General features: G+C 34.6%; 1 protein-coding gene across 4 annotated transcripts in view; it reads right to left on the reverse strand.

Moving 5' to 3' along the window:
* MBD5 (methyl-CpG binding domain protein 5) overlaps positions 1 to 17,873 on the reverse strand; it is a 546,612-nt gene that overhangs the window by 31,339 nt on the left and 497,400 nt on the right. For all 4 annotated transcript variants that reach the window (XM_033231571.1, XM_033231570.1, XM_033231567.1 and 1 more), the window contains one exon: positions 12,142 to 14,277. In XM_033231571.1, coding sequence (XP_033087462.1) covers positions 12,142 to 14,277 — 2,136 coding nt within the window. The remainder of the gene's footprint in view (positions 1 to 12,141; positions 14,278 to 17,873) is intronic.

Here is a 17,873-nt window from a genome sequence, read left to right on the forward strand (position 1 = left end):
GATTATCATTCCATGTTAACTTATATATAGCTACAGAACCATTTTATTAGTATCATGTACAATATACTGTACTTTAATCAATCCAGTCATAAGTTTTAAATTATTTCCAATCTTTTACTATTGTAAGCAACACTCTGACAAATATTCTTATTAATATTTCTTTGCCAGTTCACTTAATTATTTTCTAAGGATAAATTCTTAAAAGTGAAATTCCAGGGACAAAAGGGTTTACATATTTTAGAAGCTTTGAATACATATTGTCAAACTACCCTCCTGTGAAGTTGATCAATACACACTTAATTTATATTCCTATAAGCAGTGGAAGACAGTGCTCATTTCTCTCACCAATACTCTATTTATCATTATTTTTGACAATGAATAAAAATAATAATTAAGAATCTTTACCATTCTTAATGCATAAAGACACTTTGGACTTATGATTTCTTAAATTAGACCAGTCTTAAATAGCATTCTTATTCTTCAAAGTCTTACACTAGAGATGAAAATTCTGGGAATTTAATATCGGAAAAGAGGAAATTTCACGTATTTATAACTGTTTTTGTGATGTTCAACCCAAGCCGCACAACAGAATTATCTGGAGAAATTAAAAAAACAAAAACAAACCAATACCTGGGCCCTAGCCCAGACCCGTTGAAAACTCATCTCTCGGGGTACAGCCTGGGCAGTAGTATTCTTTGAAATCACCCCTGGTGATCCAGATGCACAAGGGGTGAGGTAGATAGGGTGAAAACCACATCTATTGAAAAGGAACCTATAATCACTTTTTTGTAAATGGTCTTTCCCCATTGTAAATGCATTGTTTTATGTAATACATGCATTTGACAAATATTTTATCATTTTAAGAATACACATTTAGTTTTATTTAAAAATACTAAACACATATATGGCATAATGAACACACCAGTGTCACTGAAAATCTAAAATAAACCAAACATTTTGGGCGATGTTATACCATGCTATCCTAAAAAACTTTACATTTTATCATGTTACCATTGAGGCTTCATCCAAATACACAGAAATGTTTCCATAGTTGTAACAGTAATATGAATATAATTGTATATTCTTCTTCTTTTCACCTAATAGAATAACACAAGGATTTTTCCTTTCTGATAAATAGACTTTGTATTTATATTTTAACTGTGTAGTGTATGGATTTACTATATTTATTGAACCACTCTGATAAAGTCTGGTATTCATATTTTGATTTTTCATCATTATAGATAATACAGGGATAAGTATCTTTCTACATGTGACACTTTGCTACCTTGAACTTTTTCCGTAGAAAAAATTTCATAACTGGCATGATTATTTTGAGAACCAAAAAGAGGGAAGCAAAAGTTCTGAAATATGTAAAAGTCTATAAAAATAAAAGGAGTTATCATTATTATTGACATTAGTAGTCATAGTAGTGGTGCTGCGGTAATAGCAGTAAGTACAAATCAGCACATCCAACACACTTTACAGAATATCCCTATAGCAAGGATTTGTCATTTTTTCTGGCTGTCATGGTCTACCTTTTTTTTTTTTTTTTTAGTTTTCAGTGTTTTATTTAAATAATGAGATTTTAAAAACCCCTCTTTGAAAATATATAAATATTTATGAAATAATGACCACATTTACCAAGAGTAGGGTAAGAAAACATACCAAATGCTGAAATAGGCATATAGTATACAATTCTTTAAATACTAATTCAGATTTGTTACAAAATTATCAAAACCTTAAACACTTAATTGCTTCTTAAATCTTGCTGCTATTTCCATAGATACTATGGATTATTTCCATTTGGAAACCATCTTCTTAAATTTTTAAAAAACTTTTATTAAACCTTTACAAATGTTTTTAAGAGTTTAAATAAAAAGTCTTATTTACTGGTAATCATTACTTGTGGCAATATCTGTGGCAATTTTTCCTCTCTGCTAAATAATAATGACATATTTAGATGTAGAGATCACAAGTTCTCTAACCAAAAGCAGAACACATTTTCAAAATGCTCTAGAGTGTACATGTCAAGGCTTTGTAGATGAAGGCTTTCCTTAGAGATTATTATAATTTTTAATCTTTATTTTGCAACAGAGAAGTATCCACACTTATGATTCAAGGAAGTAGCCATTTTGGGATAATATAAAAGCTCTATATCTAAATATTCTTGAAGAATTAGAAGAAGCGAAGTATAGATACTCTGGGTGTATTTTTGTCTTACCATCAAGAAAGCGGTGAAGCACACAAGCTGCTTAAATGTACTATGAAGATGAAGGTATAGTTTTTAAAATTTTTCTTTAATTTTCAAGAAATCTATTCAACAAACAGGTGTACTCTGCTGGAAAATAGAATAGAACTAACTACGAAGAAGAAAGAAACAAACCAAAACCAAAAAAAAAAAAAAAAAAACACAACAAACAAACCTTGCTCTTTCCTGAAGGAATTAAGAGTTTAGGTAAAGAAATAAACACAGAAATCTCTCTGTCTTTTTCTTCTCTCAAATATATATTTATTCAGAGTTTATTATGAACTAGAAAAATGTAAAGCTTTGTTCTTATATTGCTAGTATAACTATAATGCAATATGCTAAGAGGTGTAACAGGTGTATAACAAGGAGACCACTGTGAAACTGAACACGTCAGGGAAAACTAGTCAAATGGTGTAACATTTGATCTGGAATGTGCGAGATGAAAATGAAAATAAAAAGGGCCTCTATGCAGAAGCAAGATGATTAAAAAAACAAGCAAAGACAAGGTGATAATAAAGTAGATGGAAGGTAATGAAGAGTCCTATGTTTCCCCAAAACAAAGAAATATGACTGAAAATATTGTGAGGTTTCCCTATGCTTCCGGCTCCTCCTACCCATGGTTGAACCTGCTGCCTGAGATAAACAGTGAAGAAATTTGAAATCATCTTTCCAAACCATTAAAGACAAAAATCATTTCTTATTTATCACTGTATTTCCAAGACCTAACACAGTCTTTGACACACGATCAGCATTCAAACAATATTTGTTGGTACTAAAAAGATTGTAAAATCATAAAACTTGCACTCAACTTTTAGAAGTAGGTAGTTTGATGCTATGTGTTGGTGTGTTTGTGGACAAAAGGAAAGAATACCACCCGTTTGTGGAGAAAGTGAAAATGAACTCTCCAGTGTATTAGTCCAATGCTAGGAGATAAGGGACATTGGAAAGGAGATGGGTGCAAGATGACAAATTACCTAAGAAGGCTTCCAGATAGTTCAAGACGTTGAAATCACCCCACAGAGGGAGAGGTCTATCCCAAATTACTCTGAGTTCTTAAAGTTACTCATTCATGCTTACAGTCATTCAAAGAGGACCCTGAAGTTGATGGGTGCAGCACACCAACATGGCACAAGTATACATATGTAACAAACCTGCACGTTATGCACATGTACCCTAGAACTTAAAGTATAATAAAAATAATAAAATAAAATAAAAAAAGAAATCTTATAAATGCAGGGAAATTTGGAAATTGCTTATTTCTGAACCACTTACTCTTGAATAGGCACTCTCTGGTGAACGTATTTCATAGTTCTGCACAAAAGCTCTATGGTCTGTTGAACCGTGGGGAAAAATGTTTTGTTAAAGCTGTTTTTTTTTGTTTTGTTTTGTTTTTGCAGCCAAGGTATTTTATGCTTAATCGAATAAAAAGGATAGTCGCTGAGATTTTTAAAAAGGAAATTATTCATTACATGTTTACCAGTTAAATAACCAAAAGGCAGCTGGGATCCTGGAACAAGTTAGTAAGTTGGAGTAGTCCTTTACTGGGAAAAAGTGATTATTTCACACTGGCCAGCAGCACTATGAACTGGCATACTTTCTTTTTCTCATTGTCTCTGTTGCTTTTCAAGAGTAGGAGAGAAGACTGGAAAGCCACCCAAACAAACTTTGGTGTGAGATCTCATGCTTAGACACCCAGAGATTAAGACAGTCTGTCTGATGGGGAAATGACAGTGGTAGCTTTGCAGTAGGACAGGTTTCTTTTTTTTTTTTTCTTTTTGAGATGGAGTCTCACTCTGTTGCCCAGGATGGAGTGCAGTGACACGATCTTGGCTCCCTGCAACCTCCACCTCCCAGGTCCAAGTGATTCTCCTGCCTCAGCCTCCTGAGGCAGGCCTGGCTAACTTTTGTATTTTTAGTAGAGACAGGGTTTCACCATATTGTCCAGGCTGGTCTCAAACTCCTGACCTTGTAATCCGCCTGCCTCAGCCTCCCAAAGTGCTGGGATTACAGGCGTGAGCCACTGCACCTGGCCCAGACAAATTTCTGTATGTAAACAGTATTCTGCACACACTTACAATTCATGATATATGTATATGCATATGTGTGTGTACACAGAAATAGTATAAGTAAATTTTAAAGGATATTTTCCTAATATTAATTTAATCCTTGACATGTTTTATCTGTCTCATTTTTAAAACTACTTTTCAAAACAAAGTTTATGTCTACCTCTTTTGATTCGTTTCTCTTCTTCCTGGTCATTGTTTGTATTGTGCTAAACTCTTATATGGCTGTCTCTTAAATATTAATAATATTGTTATACATGTCTTTCTATGTGTACAAGATAGAATATAAAGCTCAGATCAAGAAGACCAATTAAGTATTTTAAAAACCTCATTATACCAGTTTGTTTAGCTGTAATTTTGAACAAATGCTACTTTATGCTAAGAAACCTTTTCTAAATTAATATGCCCAAACACTGATTTTTATCCATAAAATTCAAGAACCTAAGAAATAAGTCATATAGAATGTATATGCCTTCACCATCTGACCTTTATCATTTACTTTGGTAAGTGTACTTGCATTGCAAACAGGGACAATGGTAATCCTTAATAAAAATGAATGCTTGTAGAGATAAGAGAAAATATCATGGCTTAGTGAGTCTAATAAATATAATTCACTTTTCAATCCCATTGAAATAGTGAAATTTTCTCCTCTATATTTAAAGGACCGATTTTTAATGATAACAATAATAAATTGAAAGATAACTTTTATGAGAATACTAGATTTTTCTAGGAGACTTTATTTTCTCAAGCTTTAGTAAGAGGGAATGGTAATGTGTATTTACAAAAACATACCAAATCTCTATATTTGTGCTCTGGATTCTGATGTAAATTGTTAACATTCTTTTATCAGCAACAGAAAGGAAATCTTAGGCACTAGAGGCTACTTTGTTCTATTCACGGGAGGGAGGAACGGGTCCCAAACCAAAGGACTTAGGAGAAGGTAGAGAAGATGGGGAAGGGAGCTATGGCAGTATCTGAGGAAATGCTCTCCACATTCAACAGGGCCAAGAGGATGGGGAGGAGAAAAGAGCAGTAGAAGGGATGCAGCTTGAGTCTCGGAATATGGTGTCTGTGTAGTTATGACTATCAAGGGGATCAGTCTTTTCAGTCTTGTGGTGGTGATAGAGTCTGAGTCAGAAAACGAGGGTTTTTTTTTTTTTTTCCCCTCCCCGTAATCATGTTTTGTTTCCTTTCTTAACACCTATAATTACTCTGAAAACTGTTGGAATTAACTTTAAAATGCTTGGGATTTTTCAGTTTACTCAAGTCATAGGTTTTTTTTTTTTTTTTTAAATGCCTCTTTTATTACATGTTTCTTAATATTTGTGAGAAAACAAATGTTGAGAAAGAGTATAAGTCCCTTGCTGGTAGAATTTCTGTTCTTTAATGTGCACTACAGTACCTAATAGTTAAAACGCTTCATCAGTATTCCAACTGGAAGTCTTATCTCATTTTGTTTAATGAGCAGAGTAGGCTGAGTTTCTAGATTGTGAATATGCTTAGCTTTGTATCCTTTTACTGTACCCTGTTTTACCTGCAGTGCTAAAACAGTGCCTAGCACATCCTAGGTGCTCAACAAATAATTTGCTGAATTACCTCATGGATATTGTAAAACAGTATTGAAATCTATTAGTGGGCTGCAAAATCAATTTAGTATGCCCCAACTAGTATATTTTTGATCAATGAAATAGAAAAGAAAATGTAAAGAACATTGCATGGCTAGGTAGTATTTTGTGGAAGCTCTTTCTGTTAGCTTATATACGTGAGTGCTAGGTAATAATCTGTTTTGTGAGTCATTAAAATCATTTCAGTGGGTCATGGTTGTTATTAAAAAACACCAAATAGAATAGGATAAAACAGAATGGGATAAAAAAAATCAGCAGTTATTACATGTAATAAGCATTTGTTTCATGAAACTTTTTGTTATACATTATAAATATATGTCTAATGGACTGTAATGTAAGTTAATTTCCTATTGTGGGAAGAATTTTAAAAAGTTGAAAAATACTGCTTTAGGATCAGGCCTCTGAGTTGCTCAACTCTGTAGGAGATGGTCTATGGAGTTGTTCTCCAGGGAGCATATTTATCAGGCTACAGTGAGAAAGGGGTTCCTGTGGAGTTACGCAGCACTGGAGCCCTGCTCTAGTATGTCTGTGATGAATTCTCTCTCTTATACTTGTGCCCATGGGTCTTGGATAGATACTCCGGACTTCCCTGGACTAGCTCCAACCCCAGGAATACCTCAGCAACTCCTTCAGACTTCTGTTGTCTAGTTCCACTTTTAATCTGTAAAAAGGTGAGTTGTTACTTCAAATTTGTAAGTAGTATAAGGCTTAGAAATAATTTTTACTTTACTCTTGGCTTGGCTGGCATTAATGTTATTTGATAAAAGTTCCTAGAAGGTAAGAATTTTATGATTTGAATTATTTAGTGCTACATGCATGAAAAAACTAAATCCATTTTGATGACACCATAGGAGTATTTTTTAGCATTATTTTTTTGACTCAAACATTGCAGAATTAACATTACTCCATAGAATCTGGGTACGTTTTGCAACTGTGTAAATGTTTTTTGGACCACTTGATTTTAGTAATAATAGCTTAGGCATCTTCTAGAGAACTGAAGGATTTCTAGTGGGTTTATAAGTGAGCTCAGTGTATTGTAATGGAATAAAATTCTCCCAGTTTGCACACTGGGACAATTTATTTCTTGAAAGGTACAAAATAGATCACTGAATCAGCAAACATCACCACTCTGAGTTCTGTCATCACCTTTGATTACACAGACTCAACGTCTACAGCTGAACATGTTTTAACTCCCTTTTTTTTAATACAAGGTAACGTTAAACCTGGAATATGTAAAAAAACTAAGTGGAGTAACCCTGATATTAGGTAGACCTTCTCAAACAACAAGGCATTGACTATATTAAGAATATCTTACAGCAAAGAATAAATGGCTCGTTTTGCAAAAATTTACTAAAATAATAGACATAGATTTTTATTACACAACCCAGAATTTAGTATAGTTCTGTTGTTTGGTTAAAAAACAAGTGCAGAGGACAATTTTTAACCTATAAACTTTGTGCATCAGATGGGGGATAAAATCTAAGCATTTAAAAATTTGAGTGAAAACACGTTCACTAGCAACTCATGTTTATTCAGTCACAGCCATCAAGGAGGCTCTTCCTCTTTCTTCAGTCTACATTAATCTATGTAACACTGAATTATTTCTATACAAACCTCTCATCTCCTGAGAAGGATACTTTATAGTGTAATCCACTTTTGAGCATTTTTTATCCCTTAATCTTTCTGCCCCTGTAGCTTCATCTAGAAAAAACAGGGTGACAACTCCCTTTATTTTCTTTACTGCTATGTTGCAAGAACAAATGAACAAACAGGACATAAAAACCAAACTCATTACTTTGTAGTCTTTTACTCAAAGAGTTCTTATGTGGTCTCACTATTTCATTGTCTTATACCTACCATATTAATGGCTGTCCTGAGTTTCAATCAAATGTATTTTGTGCTGAAAGAAAACTTACTTTTGCAGTTAAAAAAATATAAGTATATAAATACTCAAGAACACTTATTTATTTGTAGGCTTATTTATATTCTTGTCATGCATATCATTAAGAGTTAAGGCAAATAAATGTTTGAATTATTTTCTCTTCTGGCACAAATCCTCAGAGGATTACATTTTCATGTGTTTAAAAGAGCTGATTAATTTTTTTTTATTAGGAAGAAATAAGAGAACATAAAAGTCATTTTAAAGTGAAAAAAGTTATGTTGTGTTGAATGACTTAATGACTTTATCATACTGGAAGAAGGCAGGGCTGCTAATAAGTATGTTGGCAGAATAATCTAAATCTTTTTCCTTCTTTGAAAATTGTGAAAAACTGCAGGGCAAAGGAAAGGATGGGTCATTGTGTGGATACTAACAGGGCTCAGTCCTCTGCAGGGGCTTGGGTTACTGGCATGTGTTTTTGTTATCTGGTAAGTAGGTGTGCAGTAGTCAGAGGACTAAAGAGGCCTGGGCATTTTGAAGTTTGCCAGGCAAGGGCACTTGATTTTGGAGTCTTCCTTAAGCCATGATATTGTAGGACATGTGCTATAGACACTCACATGCTGAAATGCATCTCTCTTTAAAATTGGAAAGTTGCTTTAAATGTATGTTACTAACGGATTTCCAGAACATACCTGCATTTGGCAGTTTGAGTGTTTGGACTGAGAATTGGGAACTTTGGGGTTTGGATGCCAGATCCAACAGAGATTTGCTTTACAACTTGAGGAATGTCACCAAGTATCCTACTGATCAGTTTCTAAATCTGTTACATGGAAATATTAAACTTTATCTGTAATTTGATATTGAAAAAGCCAGTGGAAATCTGTAAACTTTAAAATGCAAAGTATTTTGAAGCTTTAGTGGAGAGGCAACTTGAAAACACAAAGTAGAATTAATAAAGCCTTGTATATTCATAAGTTTTAGAAATTCTTCCAAGTATTTAATATCTTTTATCGGATTTTGTTACTATCTTTGCCTTCAATTCCCATACTTTAGTTGTATGTTTTAAATGTGCACAGAATTCACATATAGGCCTAAAAATCAATATTTGGATTGTTTTGCATAGGAAAACTCTCTTTAAAAGAAGATTTAAAAATACATTACCAATGGAACTAAGCATTTTTCAGAGCAAGGTATTTCTTATCTTGTTAATGTCTTAATGTAATATTTTTGAACTTTTACTTAGGAGAGTGGAAAAAGGCACTGGATTTAGCAGGAGGTCACCTGAGTTGTGTCTAAGCTCTGTAACCACAGAGTACAGCTGGACCATGTTACCTGCTGGTTTCTTTCATCCTCACTGTGCTACCATGCTTGGAATGACATGATTAGCATCTGCATCTCTTTTAAAGGCCTACTGACACGTCACCTACTAGGAAACCCATTCTAATTTGAGTGAGGTGATAATTCATTAAAAGAAAGGTCACCAAATGTGATTCACTAATAAGGGGCAGTTTTCTTGACATTTTGGGTATTTTTTCTTCTGCACTGACATAAAAATTCTAGTTATTACTTGCTATAATATTGGCAAAAATAACTGACATTCATCTGAAGTATATCAATAGTTAACAAATGTGGCTTTTAACACGCATTGATGTGATTTAATTCATTATCTATTGAACATTTTAAAAGATTTTGAAAGGGAACACAATACTTTTGAGCACTAAATGTTTCAGATGAAGAATTCATGCAGCTGGGAGGAAAATGGATTTTAGAATCAGATGAACCTCAGTTCAAATCCTGAGGTTTTGATACGGAACAGTTACTTTTTTTGAGCCTCAGCCTCCTGATCTGTAAAATTGAACAATAATACTTTATGCTTTAGAAAACTGCACAGATTAGAAATAATATAGGGAAATCATCTGGTACATAATAGGTCCTTGATGATAGATAGCTATAGCAACATTTTAAGAATAAAATGTGGTTTTCTTCTAATGTCTTTCTGGTATCATAGGAATACTCAGTAATACTCCTACAGGGATAGTTGTGACTATCATTTACTGTCTCATTCTGAATGCCTACCTTTAAGGCTCAATGGTTATTTGATGAATGAATAAATGTCAGTGTAAATAGACATTTAGGCTAGGCAATTACAGTGATGGTACATTCAGCTGACACAGTTCACTACATGGCAAAAAGAAACATGGCATCAGAGACTGCTTCAATATTTAGCTCATCAAAAGAATTACATTCATTAGTAAATCAATCCGTTTTCATAACCAGCTGCACATCAGACCTATGAATGTTAATTAGTACTTAATTTTATTAGGTTTAACACTTAAAAAATTCATACTTAGATATTTATTAAGCACATACTTCCTGTTAGCTTACACTAGTTGGTCATATCCATATCATTACTAGACATGTATCCTTATCCTTTTTAGCTATTTATATGCTAACACTTTTCTGACACTAATAAATTTTTAACCTATATGCTTTGACACCCCCAGCAGTAACAGCACAGGTCAGATGTTTTACAATGAAACAAACAAACAAAAATGACCAAAACAGTATTAAATAAGTCTAAACTTGACCATCAAAAGAAACAAGAATATAAGTAAATGTTGGTCTTTTCCATTATAGATGAATTGAAATATATCAATGAAACACATATGCTTTGCACATGAACTTAGACCTGAAATGAAGTAAACTGAGGTAAGGGGTATCAAAATTGTATAATACAATGAGGCTAAAAACGTCTCATTAAAATTATTTAAGGTATGCTCAATAAATACGGTGCATTTTAAATACACCGTATTTATGAACTCTGTATAACTTTTCTGCTAAATACATAAAATAAAATTTTCATTTGTGTCGAGTTATCAAAAAAGAAATATGATGAGTGAGTGAAAAGTTGGAAGCCCCCTATGAGATAAGTATACTGTTAGACACATAAAAAATAAAGTTTCATGAGATTCTTTATACTAAGAATATCAAGAAGGCACTAATAATTTCAAATATCTTCTAAACCATATATATATATAATATATATATATTTAACATTAAGAGGTCATTGAATAGTTCTTCATTAAATAGTGACATCAAAACATAACACATAACACAAGATGTGAAGGATGGCAGGTGTAAGCGGCAACACCAGGAAGGAAAACGCTTTTACTATCAGCAACAAAGACATGTGGGTTAGAATGCTTTTCCAGTATGATGGTATTATACCTACACACTAGCTTATTATTAAAAACCTCAGCAGTTTTCTCATTTCCAGTAGCAATCTGGTTTTTATAGCACACTGTTTTCACGGTGAATACTAATGTCTTTACAATCATCTTTTATTTCCTCCTTGTCATTTCTCACAAATAATTAGTGTTGAATTTTAAATATTTTTTTCTAATGTTTTCATAGTCCAATTTTCTGATGCCTAAGCACCTTTTAGGTGCTTCTGTACAGCTTTTACAACAATTTCTGAGGACCCTATTGCACAAAACACAGGTCTTTTTCTAATGTGCCTGCTTTTAAATAAATTTGTTTCCTTAATTAATAGTGGATGAAGAGATACAATAGATTTGGGTTCAAAACCTTAATGTCAATGGTAAAAATGGTTTAGTTCTACAAGAAGATCAAAAAGCAATTTCAAGATTAAAAATTCTGGAAATCAGGTTTTCAAGCCTTTTTTTTTATTAGAAAACTTAAATTAGCTTTTTTTTTTTTTTTAAAAACGGAGTAGCCAATATCCATTTTTGAGTTTTCTCAAACAAATAATAATAAAGGATAGCAAACTAGGATAAGAAAACACATTAGAAGACAGCTTTCTACTTTGTACAACTTCTAGTTACCTTTTCCTATCCATTCACCTACTTCTGTTCAGCAGCAAGAAAAAAAATCCATTTATTTTTGCCTTTTTGGATTTTCCAAGATAAACTTCATTTACCTGAATACAAACAAAAGCTAGGGAGACGGCTTTTATATTGGCATAGACCAAGGACATGTCTCACGAACCAGGAAACCCTGCCTTGTATGGCTTATTTTGCATTTTGGAGTCCATTGGTTATACAACCAAGTGAAAGTCGAACAATATTCAAAATGACACAGATTGACAACAAATAATGGAAACACATGGAATCCTCTTAGCTGTTAATCTTTCAAATAGACAAATCCCTAGCATTCTGTAAATAACATTATAAATACTAAAGAAATGAAGAGAATTTCACAATGGGGAAAGGATCATTTCTTATCATAATAAATATTTTGGTACAAATTTTTTAAAAAGTAGAAAAGTTTAGTACCTTTGGGTACTTTTTTCTAATAAAACCATACCTGCTTCAGAACTTGTTTGATTATAGCTGCTAACAATGCTGTTTGGTATCACTGGAGTGGAGGACGTTGAAATTCTTGACTGAGGTGGATTGGGATGTAAGGAATTTCCTAAAGCCATGCCCGACTGACTGAGCATCCCACAGTTCCCGCTAGCCTGAATCTGATTTATTAAACCTGCAAGATGGTGGTTGGGGACTGGACTGTTACTGTGAACAAAGTTAGTGTTTGCATTGTGGCAGTGCACGGCTTCCCCTCTTAAAGGTATGTTCTGTGTCAGTGAATTCTGAAGAACACTAGAGTTCATACTGGGATCTGTAAAATACAGCTGGTTAGCAGAGCAAGGCAAAGCAGTATCTGAGGCCCCACAACCCGGGGTACTATTGCTACTCAAGTGAGAGCTTTGACAACTCATAGACTGTAGTAACTGAGACATTGAACTGATGGGAAATGAACCCTGACCCTGCTTCCTTAGCAAGTCAGGTCCAGGTTTAGGAACTGCAGAACTATCCATTTGAGACTGTCTGAGCAAACTCAACACTGTCGTAGGTGGTTGTTTTCTTTTCCGCAGTGAGTCTTTTTGCTGAGACATCAGCTTATCTCTTAGTGCTGCTCGACCACTTTGCCCTTCACCTGTTGGGAGAAGCATGTTGGCAGTAGGAGGGAACATGGTGTTTAAAGTGCTATGTCCTTCAGTGTTGCCACTGCCGGCAACAGCTCCAGAATTGCTACTGCTGCTACTGTTGTTACCAGCAAGTTTGTTTTGATTTGCTAGCTGTGCTTTGGCTGCTGCTGAGAGTAAACTACTTGCTGGAAAGGAGGCAGCATTGTGCTGGTTCAAGATCTGATTTAAAGGCATTCCCAGCAAACCAGGCTGACTCTTTACAGAACCACTTCCGGCAGATGCAGTAGGAAAAGCTGCACTGCTTGGGGTATTTAGTACATTACTTATTCCAGCAATTAATGGGTTAGGGATATCCTTGTACTGATGATGTCCATCGGACTTGGTAGAAGGGCTTGATGGCATTGATGGTCTTGGGGACCCTATTGTTGACCTTGGTGACCTGGGTGGAACCTTAATACCACTACAAGTGGCCTGGGGTCCTACAGGTGGCATCATGAAATTTCCATGATCTGATGATGTGGAAGATGAGCGTGATCTTTGGGGCGATGCCTCAATCCTTCCAATTCCAGTCCCCATCATGTGCACTGGGGATGTCACTGGAGAAGGGGACAGGGAGGTTGAAGCTGAATGCTGAACTCTTTGTACATGACTCCCATGATTCATGTGGCCAGGTTTTACAGTTGGCAATGGGAGATTACTTGGCAAAGGAACAACAGCAGGAGGCATGCTTACATTCATCATAGGTACCTGAGAGTGGACATTTGAATGGAAACTGGTTGGATTAATGATAACAGGGTTCTGATTCACTGGTTTACTAGGAATAGGGTCAAGAATGCCAAGTGGATCTTTCTCAGATGTTAATGGCTTTTTCTGAAGAGCACAAGAAGGTGGAGGAGGGGGAGGTGGGCCTTGGGGTGGTTTGTGGTGGAACATTGCTCGTGGTATTTCCATATTAGTTGAAAAATTACACATTGGTTTTTTCATTACTGGACTCTTTGTAGTCAAGGTTGGGGAAAGAGGTATATTAGTCCTTCCAGCCATTGCACAGGATGACTGTACAGGAGAACCATGTAGCATTACTGAAGGTGGAGAAAGAGGAGTCCTATTCAGGTGAATAGGACTAGAATTGGGAGCTCCATGAAAACCAGGATTATTTCTTGTGAAAACATCAGGACTTCCAAGTGGGTCAGTCCTTGGGGAGATTGAACCATCTCCATATATCTGGGAACCTGATGACGCTGGGCTGGGCAGGCCTCCATGGCTGCCACGGAATGGAGATTTCTGTCCATGTTCACTGCTGCCCAATCTCTGTCGGGGGTAGACAGGGTGGAGTTCTTGTTGTTGGCTTCCAGGCAGTTCTTGTACATATAGCCTTCCCACGGCATTTGATGATCCAATCATTAACTTGAAAGGATTCTTACATTCAGGCATTACAGAATTTGTAATTCCTTCATGAGACTTATTTCTTACTGATCTTGGAGTTGCTGCCCGAGAAGGTACTACTGGAGTTGCATCTGATGTGAAAGAGAAAAAAAGAATTCTGTTAACAGTCTCAACTCTTTTGTGGGGGAGGGAGGGAAGGAATGGAGTAAATCAGGACGGGAGAGGTAGGAAGGACATCTGGAAATTTGAATCTGTAAATAAAAGCTGTGATTCTATGCAATTAAAAATAGTTCTATATATTAATACTATTTTAAACTTTGATTTAAAAAATGTACATTATTTTCCCTTTGTTGACCAAAGGTGTTCGGTAACTGCTCATTGTGCTTATTTACTTTTTATCTGTTGAGAAAGCATGGGCATCTAAAGCAATACATAATGACATTAGCCATTCTAATAATATTTAGAATATGCAAAATCAAGACTGGCAGTCCAGATGGAAATGGTGATATTACTATTTTGTTGGATTTAGAATTTTTAAGAATGCAGTTACAATAGAAAATTGTGATCTGTGTGGCATAATATTTTCTTGGGCGATTTAAATGAATTGCCATTTTCACCACAAAATGTTCACCCTTATAAAAAATGTTTCTGTTATCTTACTGCAACCTTCTCAGAACAGGTATAGTAATATTTCTTTATCCCAACATTGTCACTATGAGAGTAAGACTTAATTTCTGTCTAATGGGATTCCAAATCTCTTATAATGGGAGTAACAAGAAGAATAAATGCAGTGACATTGCAAACTAACCCATGCTTAGTTTCACATCATGTTTCTAACGCTGTGATTTCTTTGCCCTTAATTAGTCATTGTCATAAAAACAGCCACAGCCTTTTACCTCAACTTAGGTAAAAGACTGCAATTCTTTCATTAGATAATTGGGCTATTCAGGGTGGTATGGCCACAAACTTCAATTCTTTTATTAGGATAGGTTTCTCATGTAAAATTTAGTTGAAGTGCTAAAACCTTCAGTACTGGGTTCCAATTGCATATTCTCTTTTTACACGAGTGCATTTCTCCTTCCCTGGCTTTTTGGAATCCCTTCAGTTTTTCTGGAAATCAGACAGAATACAGGCAACAAAAGCAAGCAGACTCATCATTCAGAATTTTCATTCTATCACATCAGAATTCTAGATTTCAGTTTTTTAGCCCCTTGCGATATCTAACTATTTTATAAAGTTATGCCTTTTAAAATGAAAATGGCAAATAAAATTTGTTTCATATGCCAATTCCCACCAACTGGTGGTAGCTGCTTAGAAAGCTGTGTTGGAAAGGAAGCTGAACTCTAGCTGGGCTCCATGAGAAAATGCCAATGAGTCTGTTACAGGCATAGGAGATGAGAATGGCACCATTCAAACTATACATCTGTCATACCTATTTTGAGACTTATATTAGCAAGTAGAGTTACATTCATCTGCAATCATAGGTACACTTACTTAAATGGATAATTACACATTTAAGATTAAATATATTTATCCTATCTGCTAGACACTATACAGGTCAAATCATATCATAACAATTTCTGAGATAGTGGTTCTCAACCTGGGGTCCAAATAAATCTACATAGGGCACATTCAACTAGTAAGAGAATGCAGTGAACATATGTTTTTCTTGGAAAACGTGGACTTCCCCATTTTATCATGGTAGAGGTTCTTTGATAGAATGATTTCTGGATATAATATATGAAAAGTTGAGATCGAATGATATGAGAGAATTACAGTAGGTAAACTCAACTGCAGCTTATTTTCTTGTTAAAAAGAGATTTTTAAAGTTTGTAATTAAAGGAATAAAATGAAAAATATTAATATTCTGGGCACTATGCTTGGCATATAGTGAGAACACTAATATCATTAGCATTATCCTATGACTGACCATGTTCTCTTTAGTGACAAAACAACCTACTTGTATTTTTTCTTGGGTATCAATGTATTTATATAATTATCTACAGTTCAGTGATTAAAAATACAGACACTGGAATTTTTATATTCGACTAACAGAATTTAGATAATAACTGTGGTTCAGAAAAAAATTTCTTCAAAACTTAGGGAAAAATAGTTACTCTCTTAAAAACAACTGAAATACAAAATAAACAAAAGTAAGGCTGATATTTTGTGACAGAGTTGGCAAGTGGAAATGCTAGGCACCCATCAAGTGCTTTCATGTATATTCAAGTAGACCTTCCAAAAGAATAAACAGAAACAGATGCTTATGTATTTAAATAATGGGAGGTGAAAAACTACTAAGTCAGTCTTCTGAACTTTTAAGTATTCAAATCTCAACCTTATGATAATATAGTTTAAAATTAGGAAACTAAAATAAATGCTATGTCTGAAGCTGGTAAAAGTAATCAATCCCATAAAGAGTATCATTTTAAAAGGGAATGGAGGTGTACCTATTATTACCTGTGCTAGTTAAATATTTACCTTTAATTTCAATAATTAAACTTGTATATATAGGTATGACAAAGAAGCCAGATCTAGATTCTGCCAGGGTCTTTAGAAAGGCAATAAGCAGACTCTTTAGAAACTGGTAAAACTGTATGATATAATGTGATGTGAGAGCAACCACAGGTAAGATTATGTCCATGGTAGTATGCAAAAAAAAAAAAAAAAAAAAAAAAAAGAAAACATAGTTACACCTCTTCACATGAATTCTAAGTGTGAATCCTTAATTACCTGCATGACATGGCAACTGTTCTTCTTTGCATCCAAAGCAATCAATGATTTGGCCCCAATTTACCTACATCAGTCTAATCTTCTATTCAAGTCAGTTTCTACAACATCCCTTATTATGCTACACCCATTATGGAGAAGGTTTTACCTATCCCCCTTAGATGTCTAAATCCTACTGTTTTCTAAGGCTGGTCCAAATCTGAGTTCTGCCATAAAGCCTTCTCTGATCACTACAGGTTATACTCTTCACCCTATTTTTCAGAGTTCCGTTGGAAAGTATCAATAATCCCTCATAAACAAATGCTTTGGTGTTTAGCTATATTTATTCTGAATTAATATTCAAACATTAGATTATAATATTTTGGAGAGCATTCATATTCTATCCCTTACAAAGAGAAGTTCCTCAGTTCCAAAGTATAAAAAGTGTAATTCCACAGAGTACACATTGATCATAAAGGGAAAAGGGTATTTCAATAATGGGAAAATCAAATGGACATAGTTTTAACTAAGCAATCAAACTTAATGTTATCAAAATGGGATAAACTGACATTATGGGTCTACTGATGAGGAGCTAACATCATCTATACAGTATTCCTAGCAAAATGTGTTTAGCCTGAACATAAATATGAGGAAAATCCAAACTGAGGAACATTGTGCAAAGTTGGCCTAGACTCTTCAAAAAATTTAATGTCACGAAAAATTGAAAAAGACATGTTAATTGATATAAAGACATGTAACAACTAAATGCTGTGTACAATCTTTGATTGCATTGTAAATCTTTAAAAAGACTGACTTCTTTTTTTTTTTTTTTAATCGAGACAGTTTTGCTCTATCACCCAGGTTGGAGCACAGTGGTGTGATCATGGCTCACTGCAGCCTCCAACTTCTGGGCTCAAGCGATCTCCCATCTCAGCCTTCCGAGTAGCTAAGACTAAAGGTGTGAGCCACCGCCATGCCTGGCTAGTTTTTTTTTTTTTTTTTTTTCCTTTTTAAATTA

Source organism: Trachypithecus francoisi, unplaced genomic scaffold (genome assembly GCF_009764315.1).
Source record: "Trachypithecus francoisi isolate TF-2019V2 unplaced genomic scaffold, Tfra_2.0 Lachesis_group13, whole genome shotgun sequence".
Lineage (NCBI taxonomy): Eukaryota > Metazoa > Chordata > Mammalia > Primates > Cercopithecidae > Trachypithecus > Trachypithecus francoisi.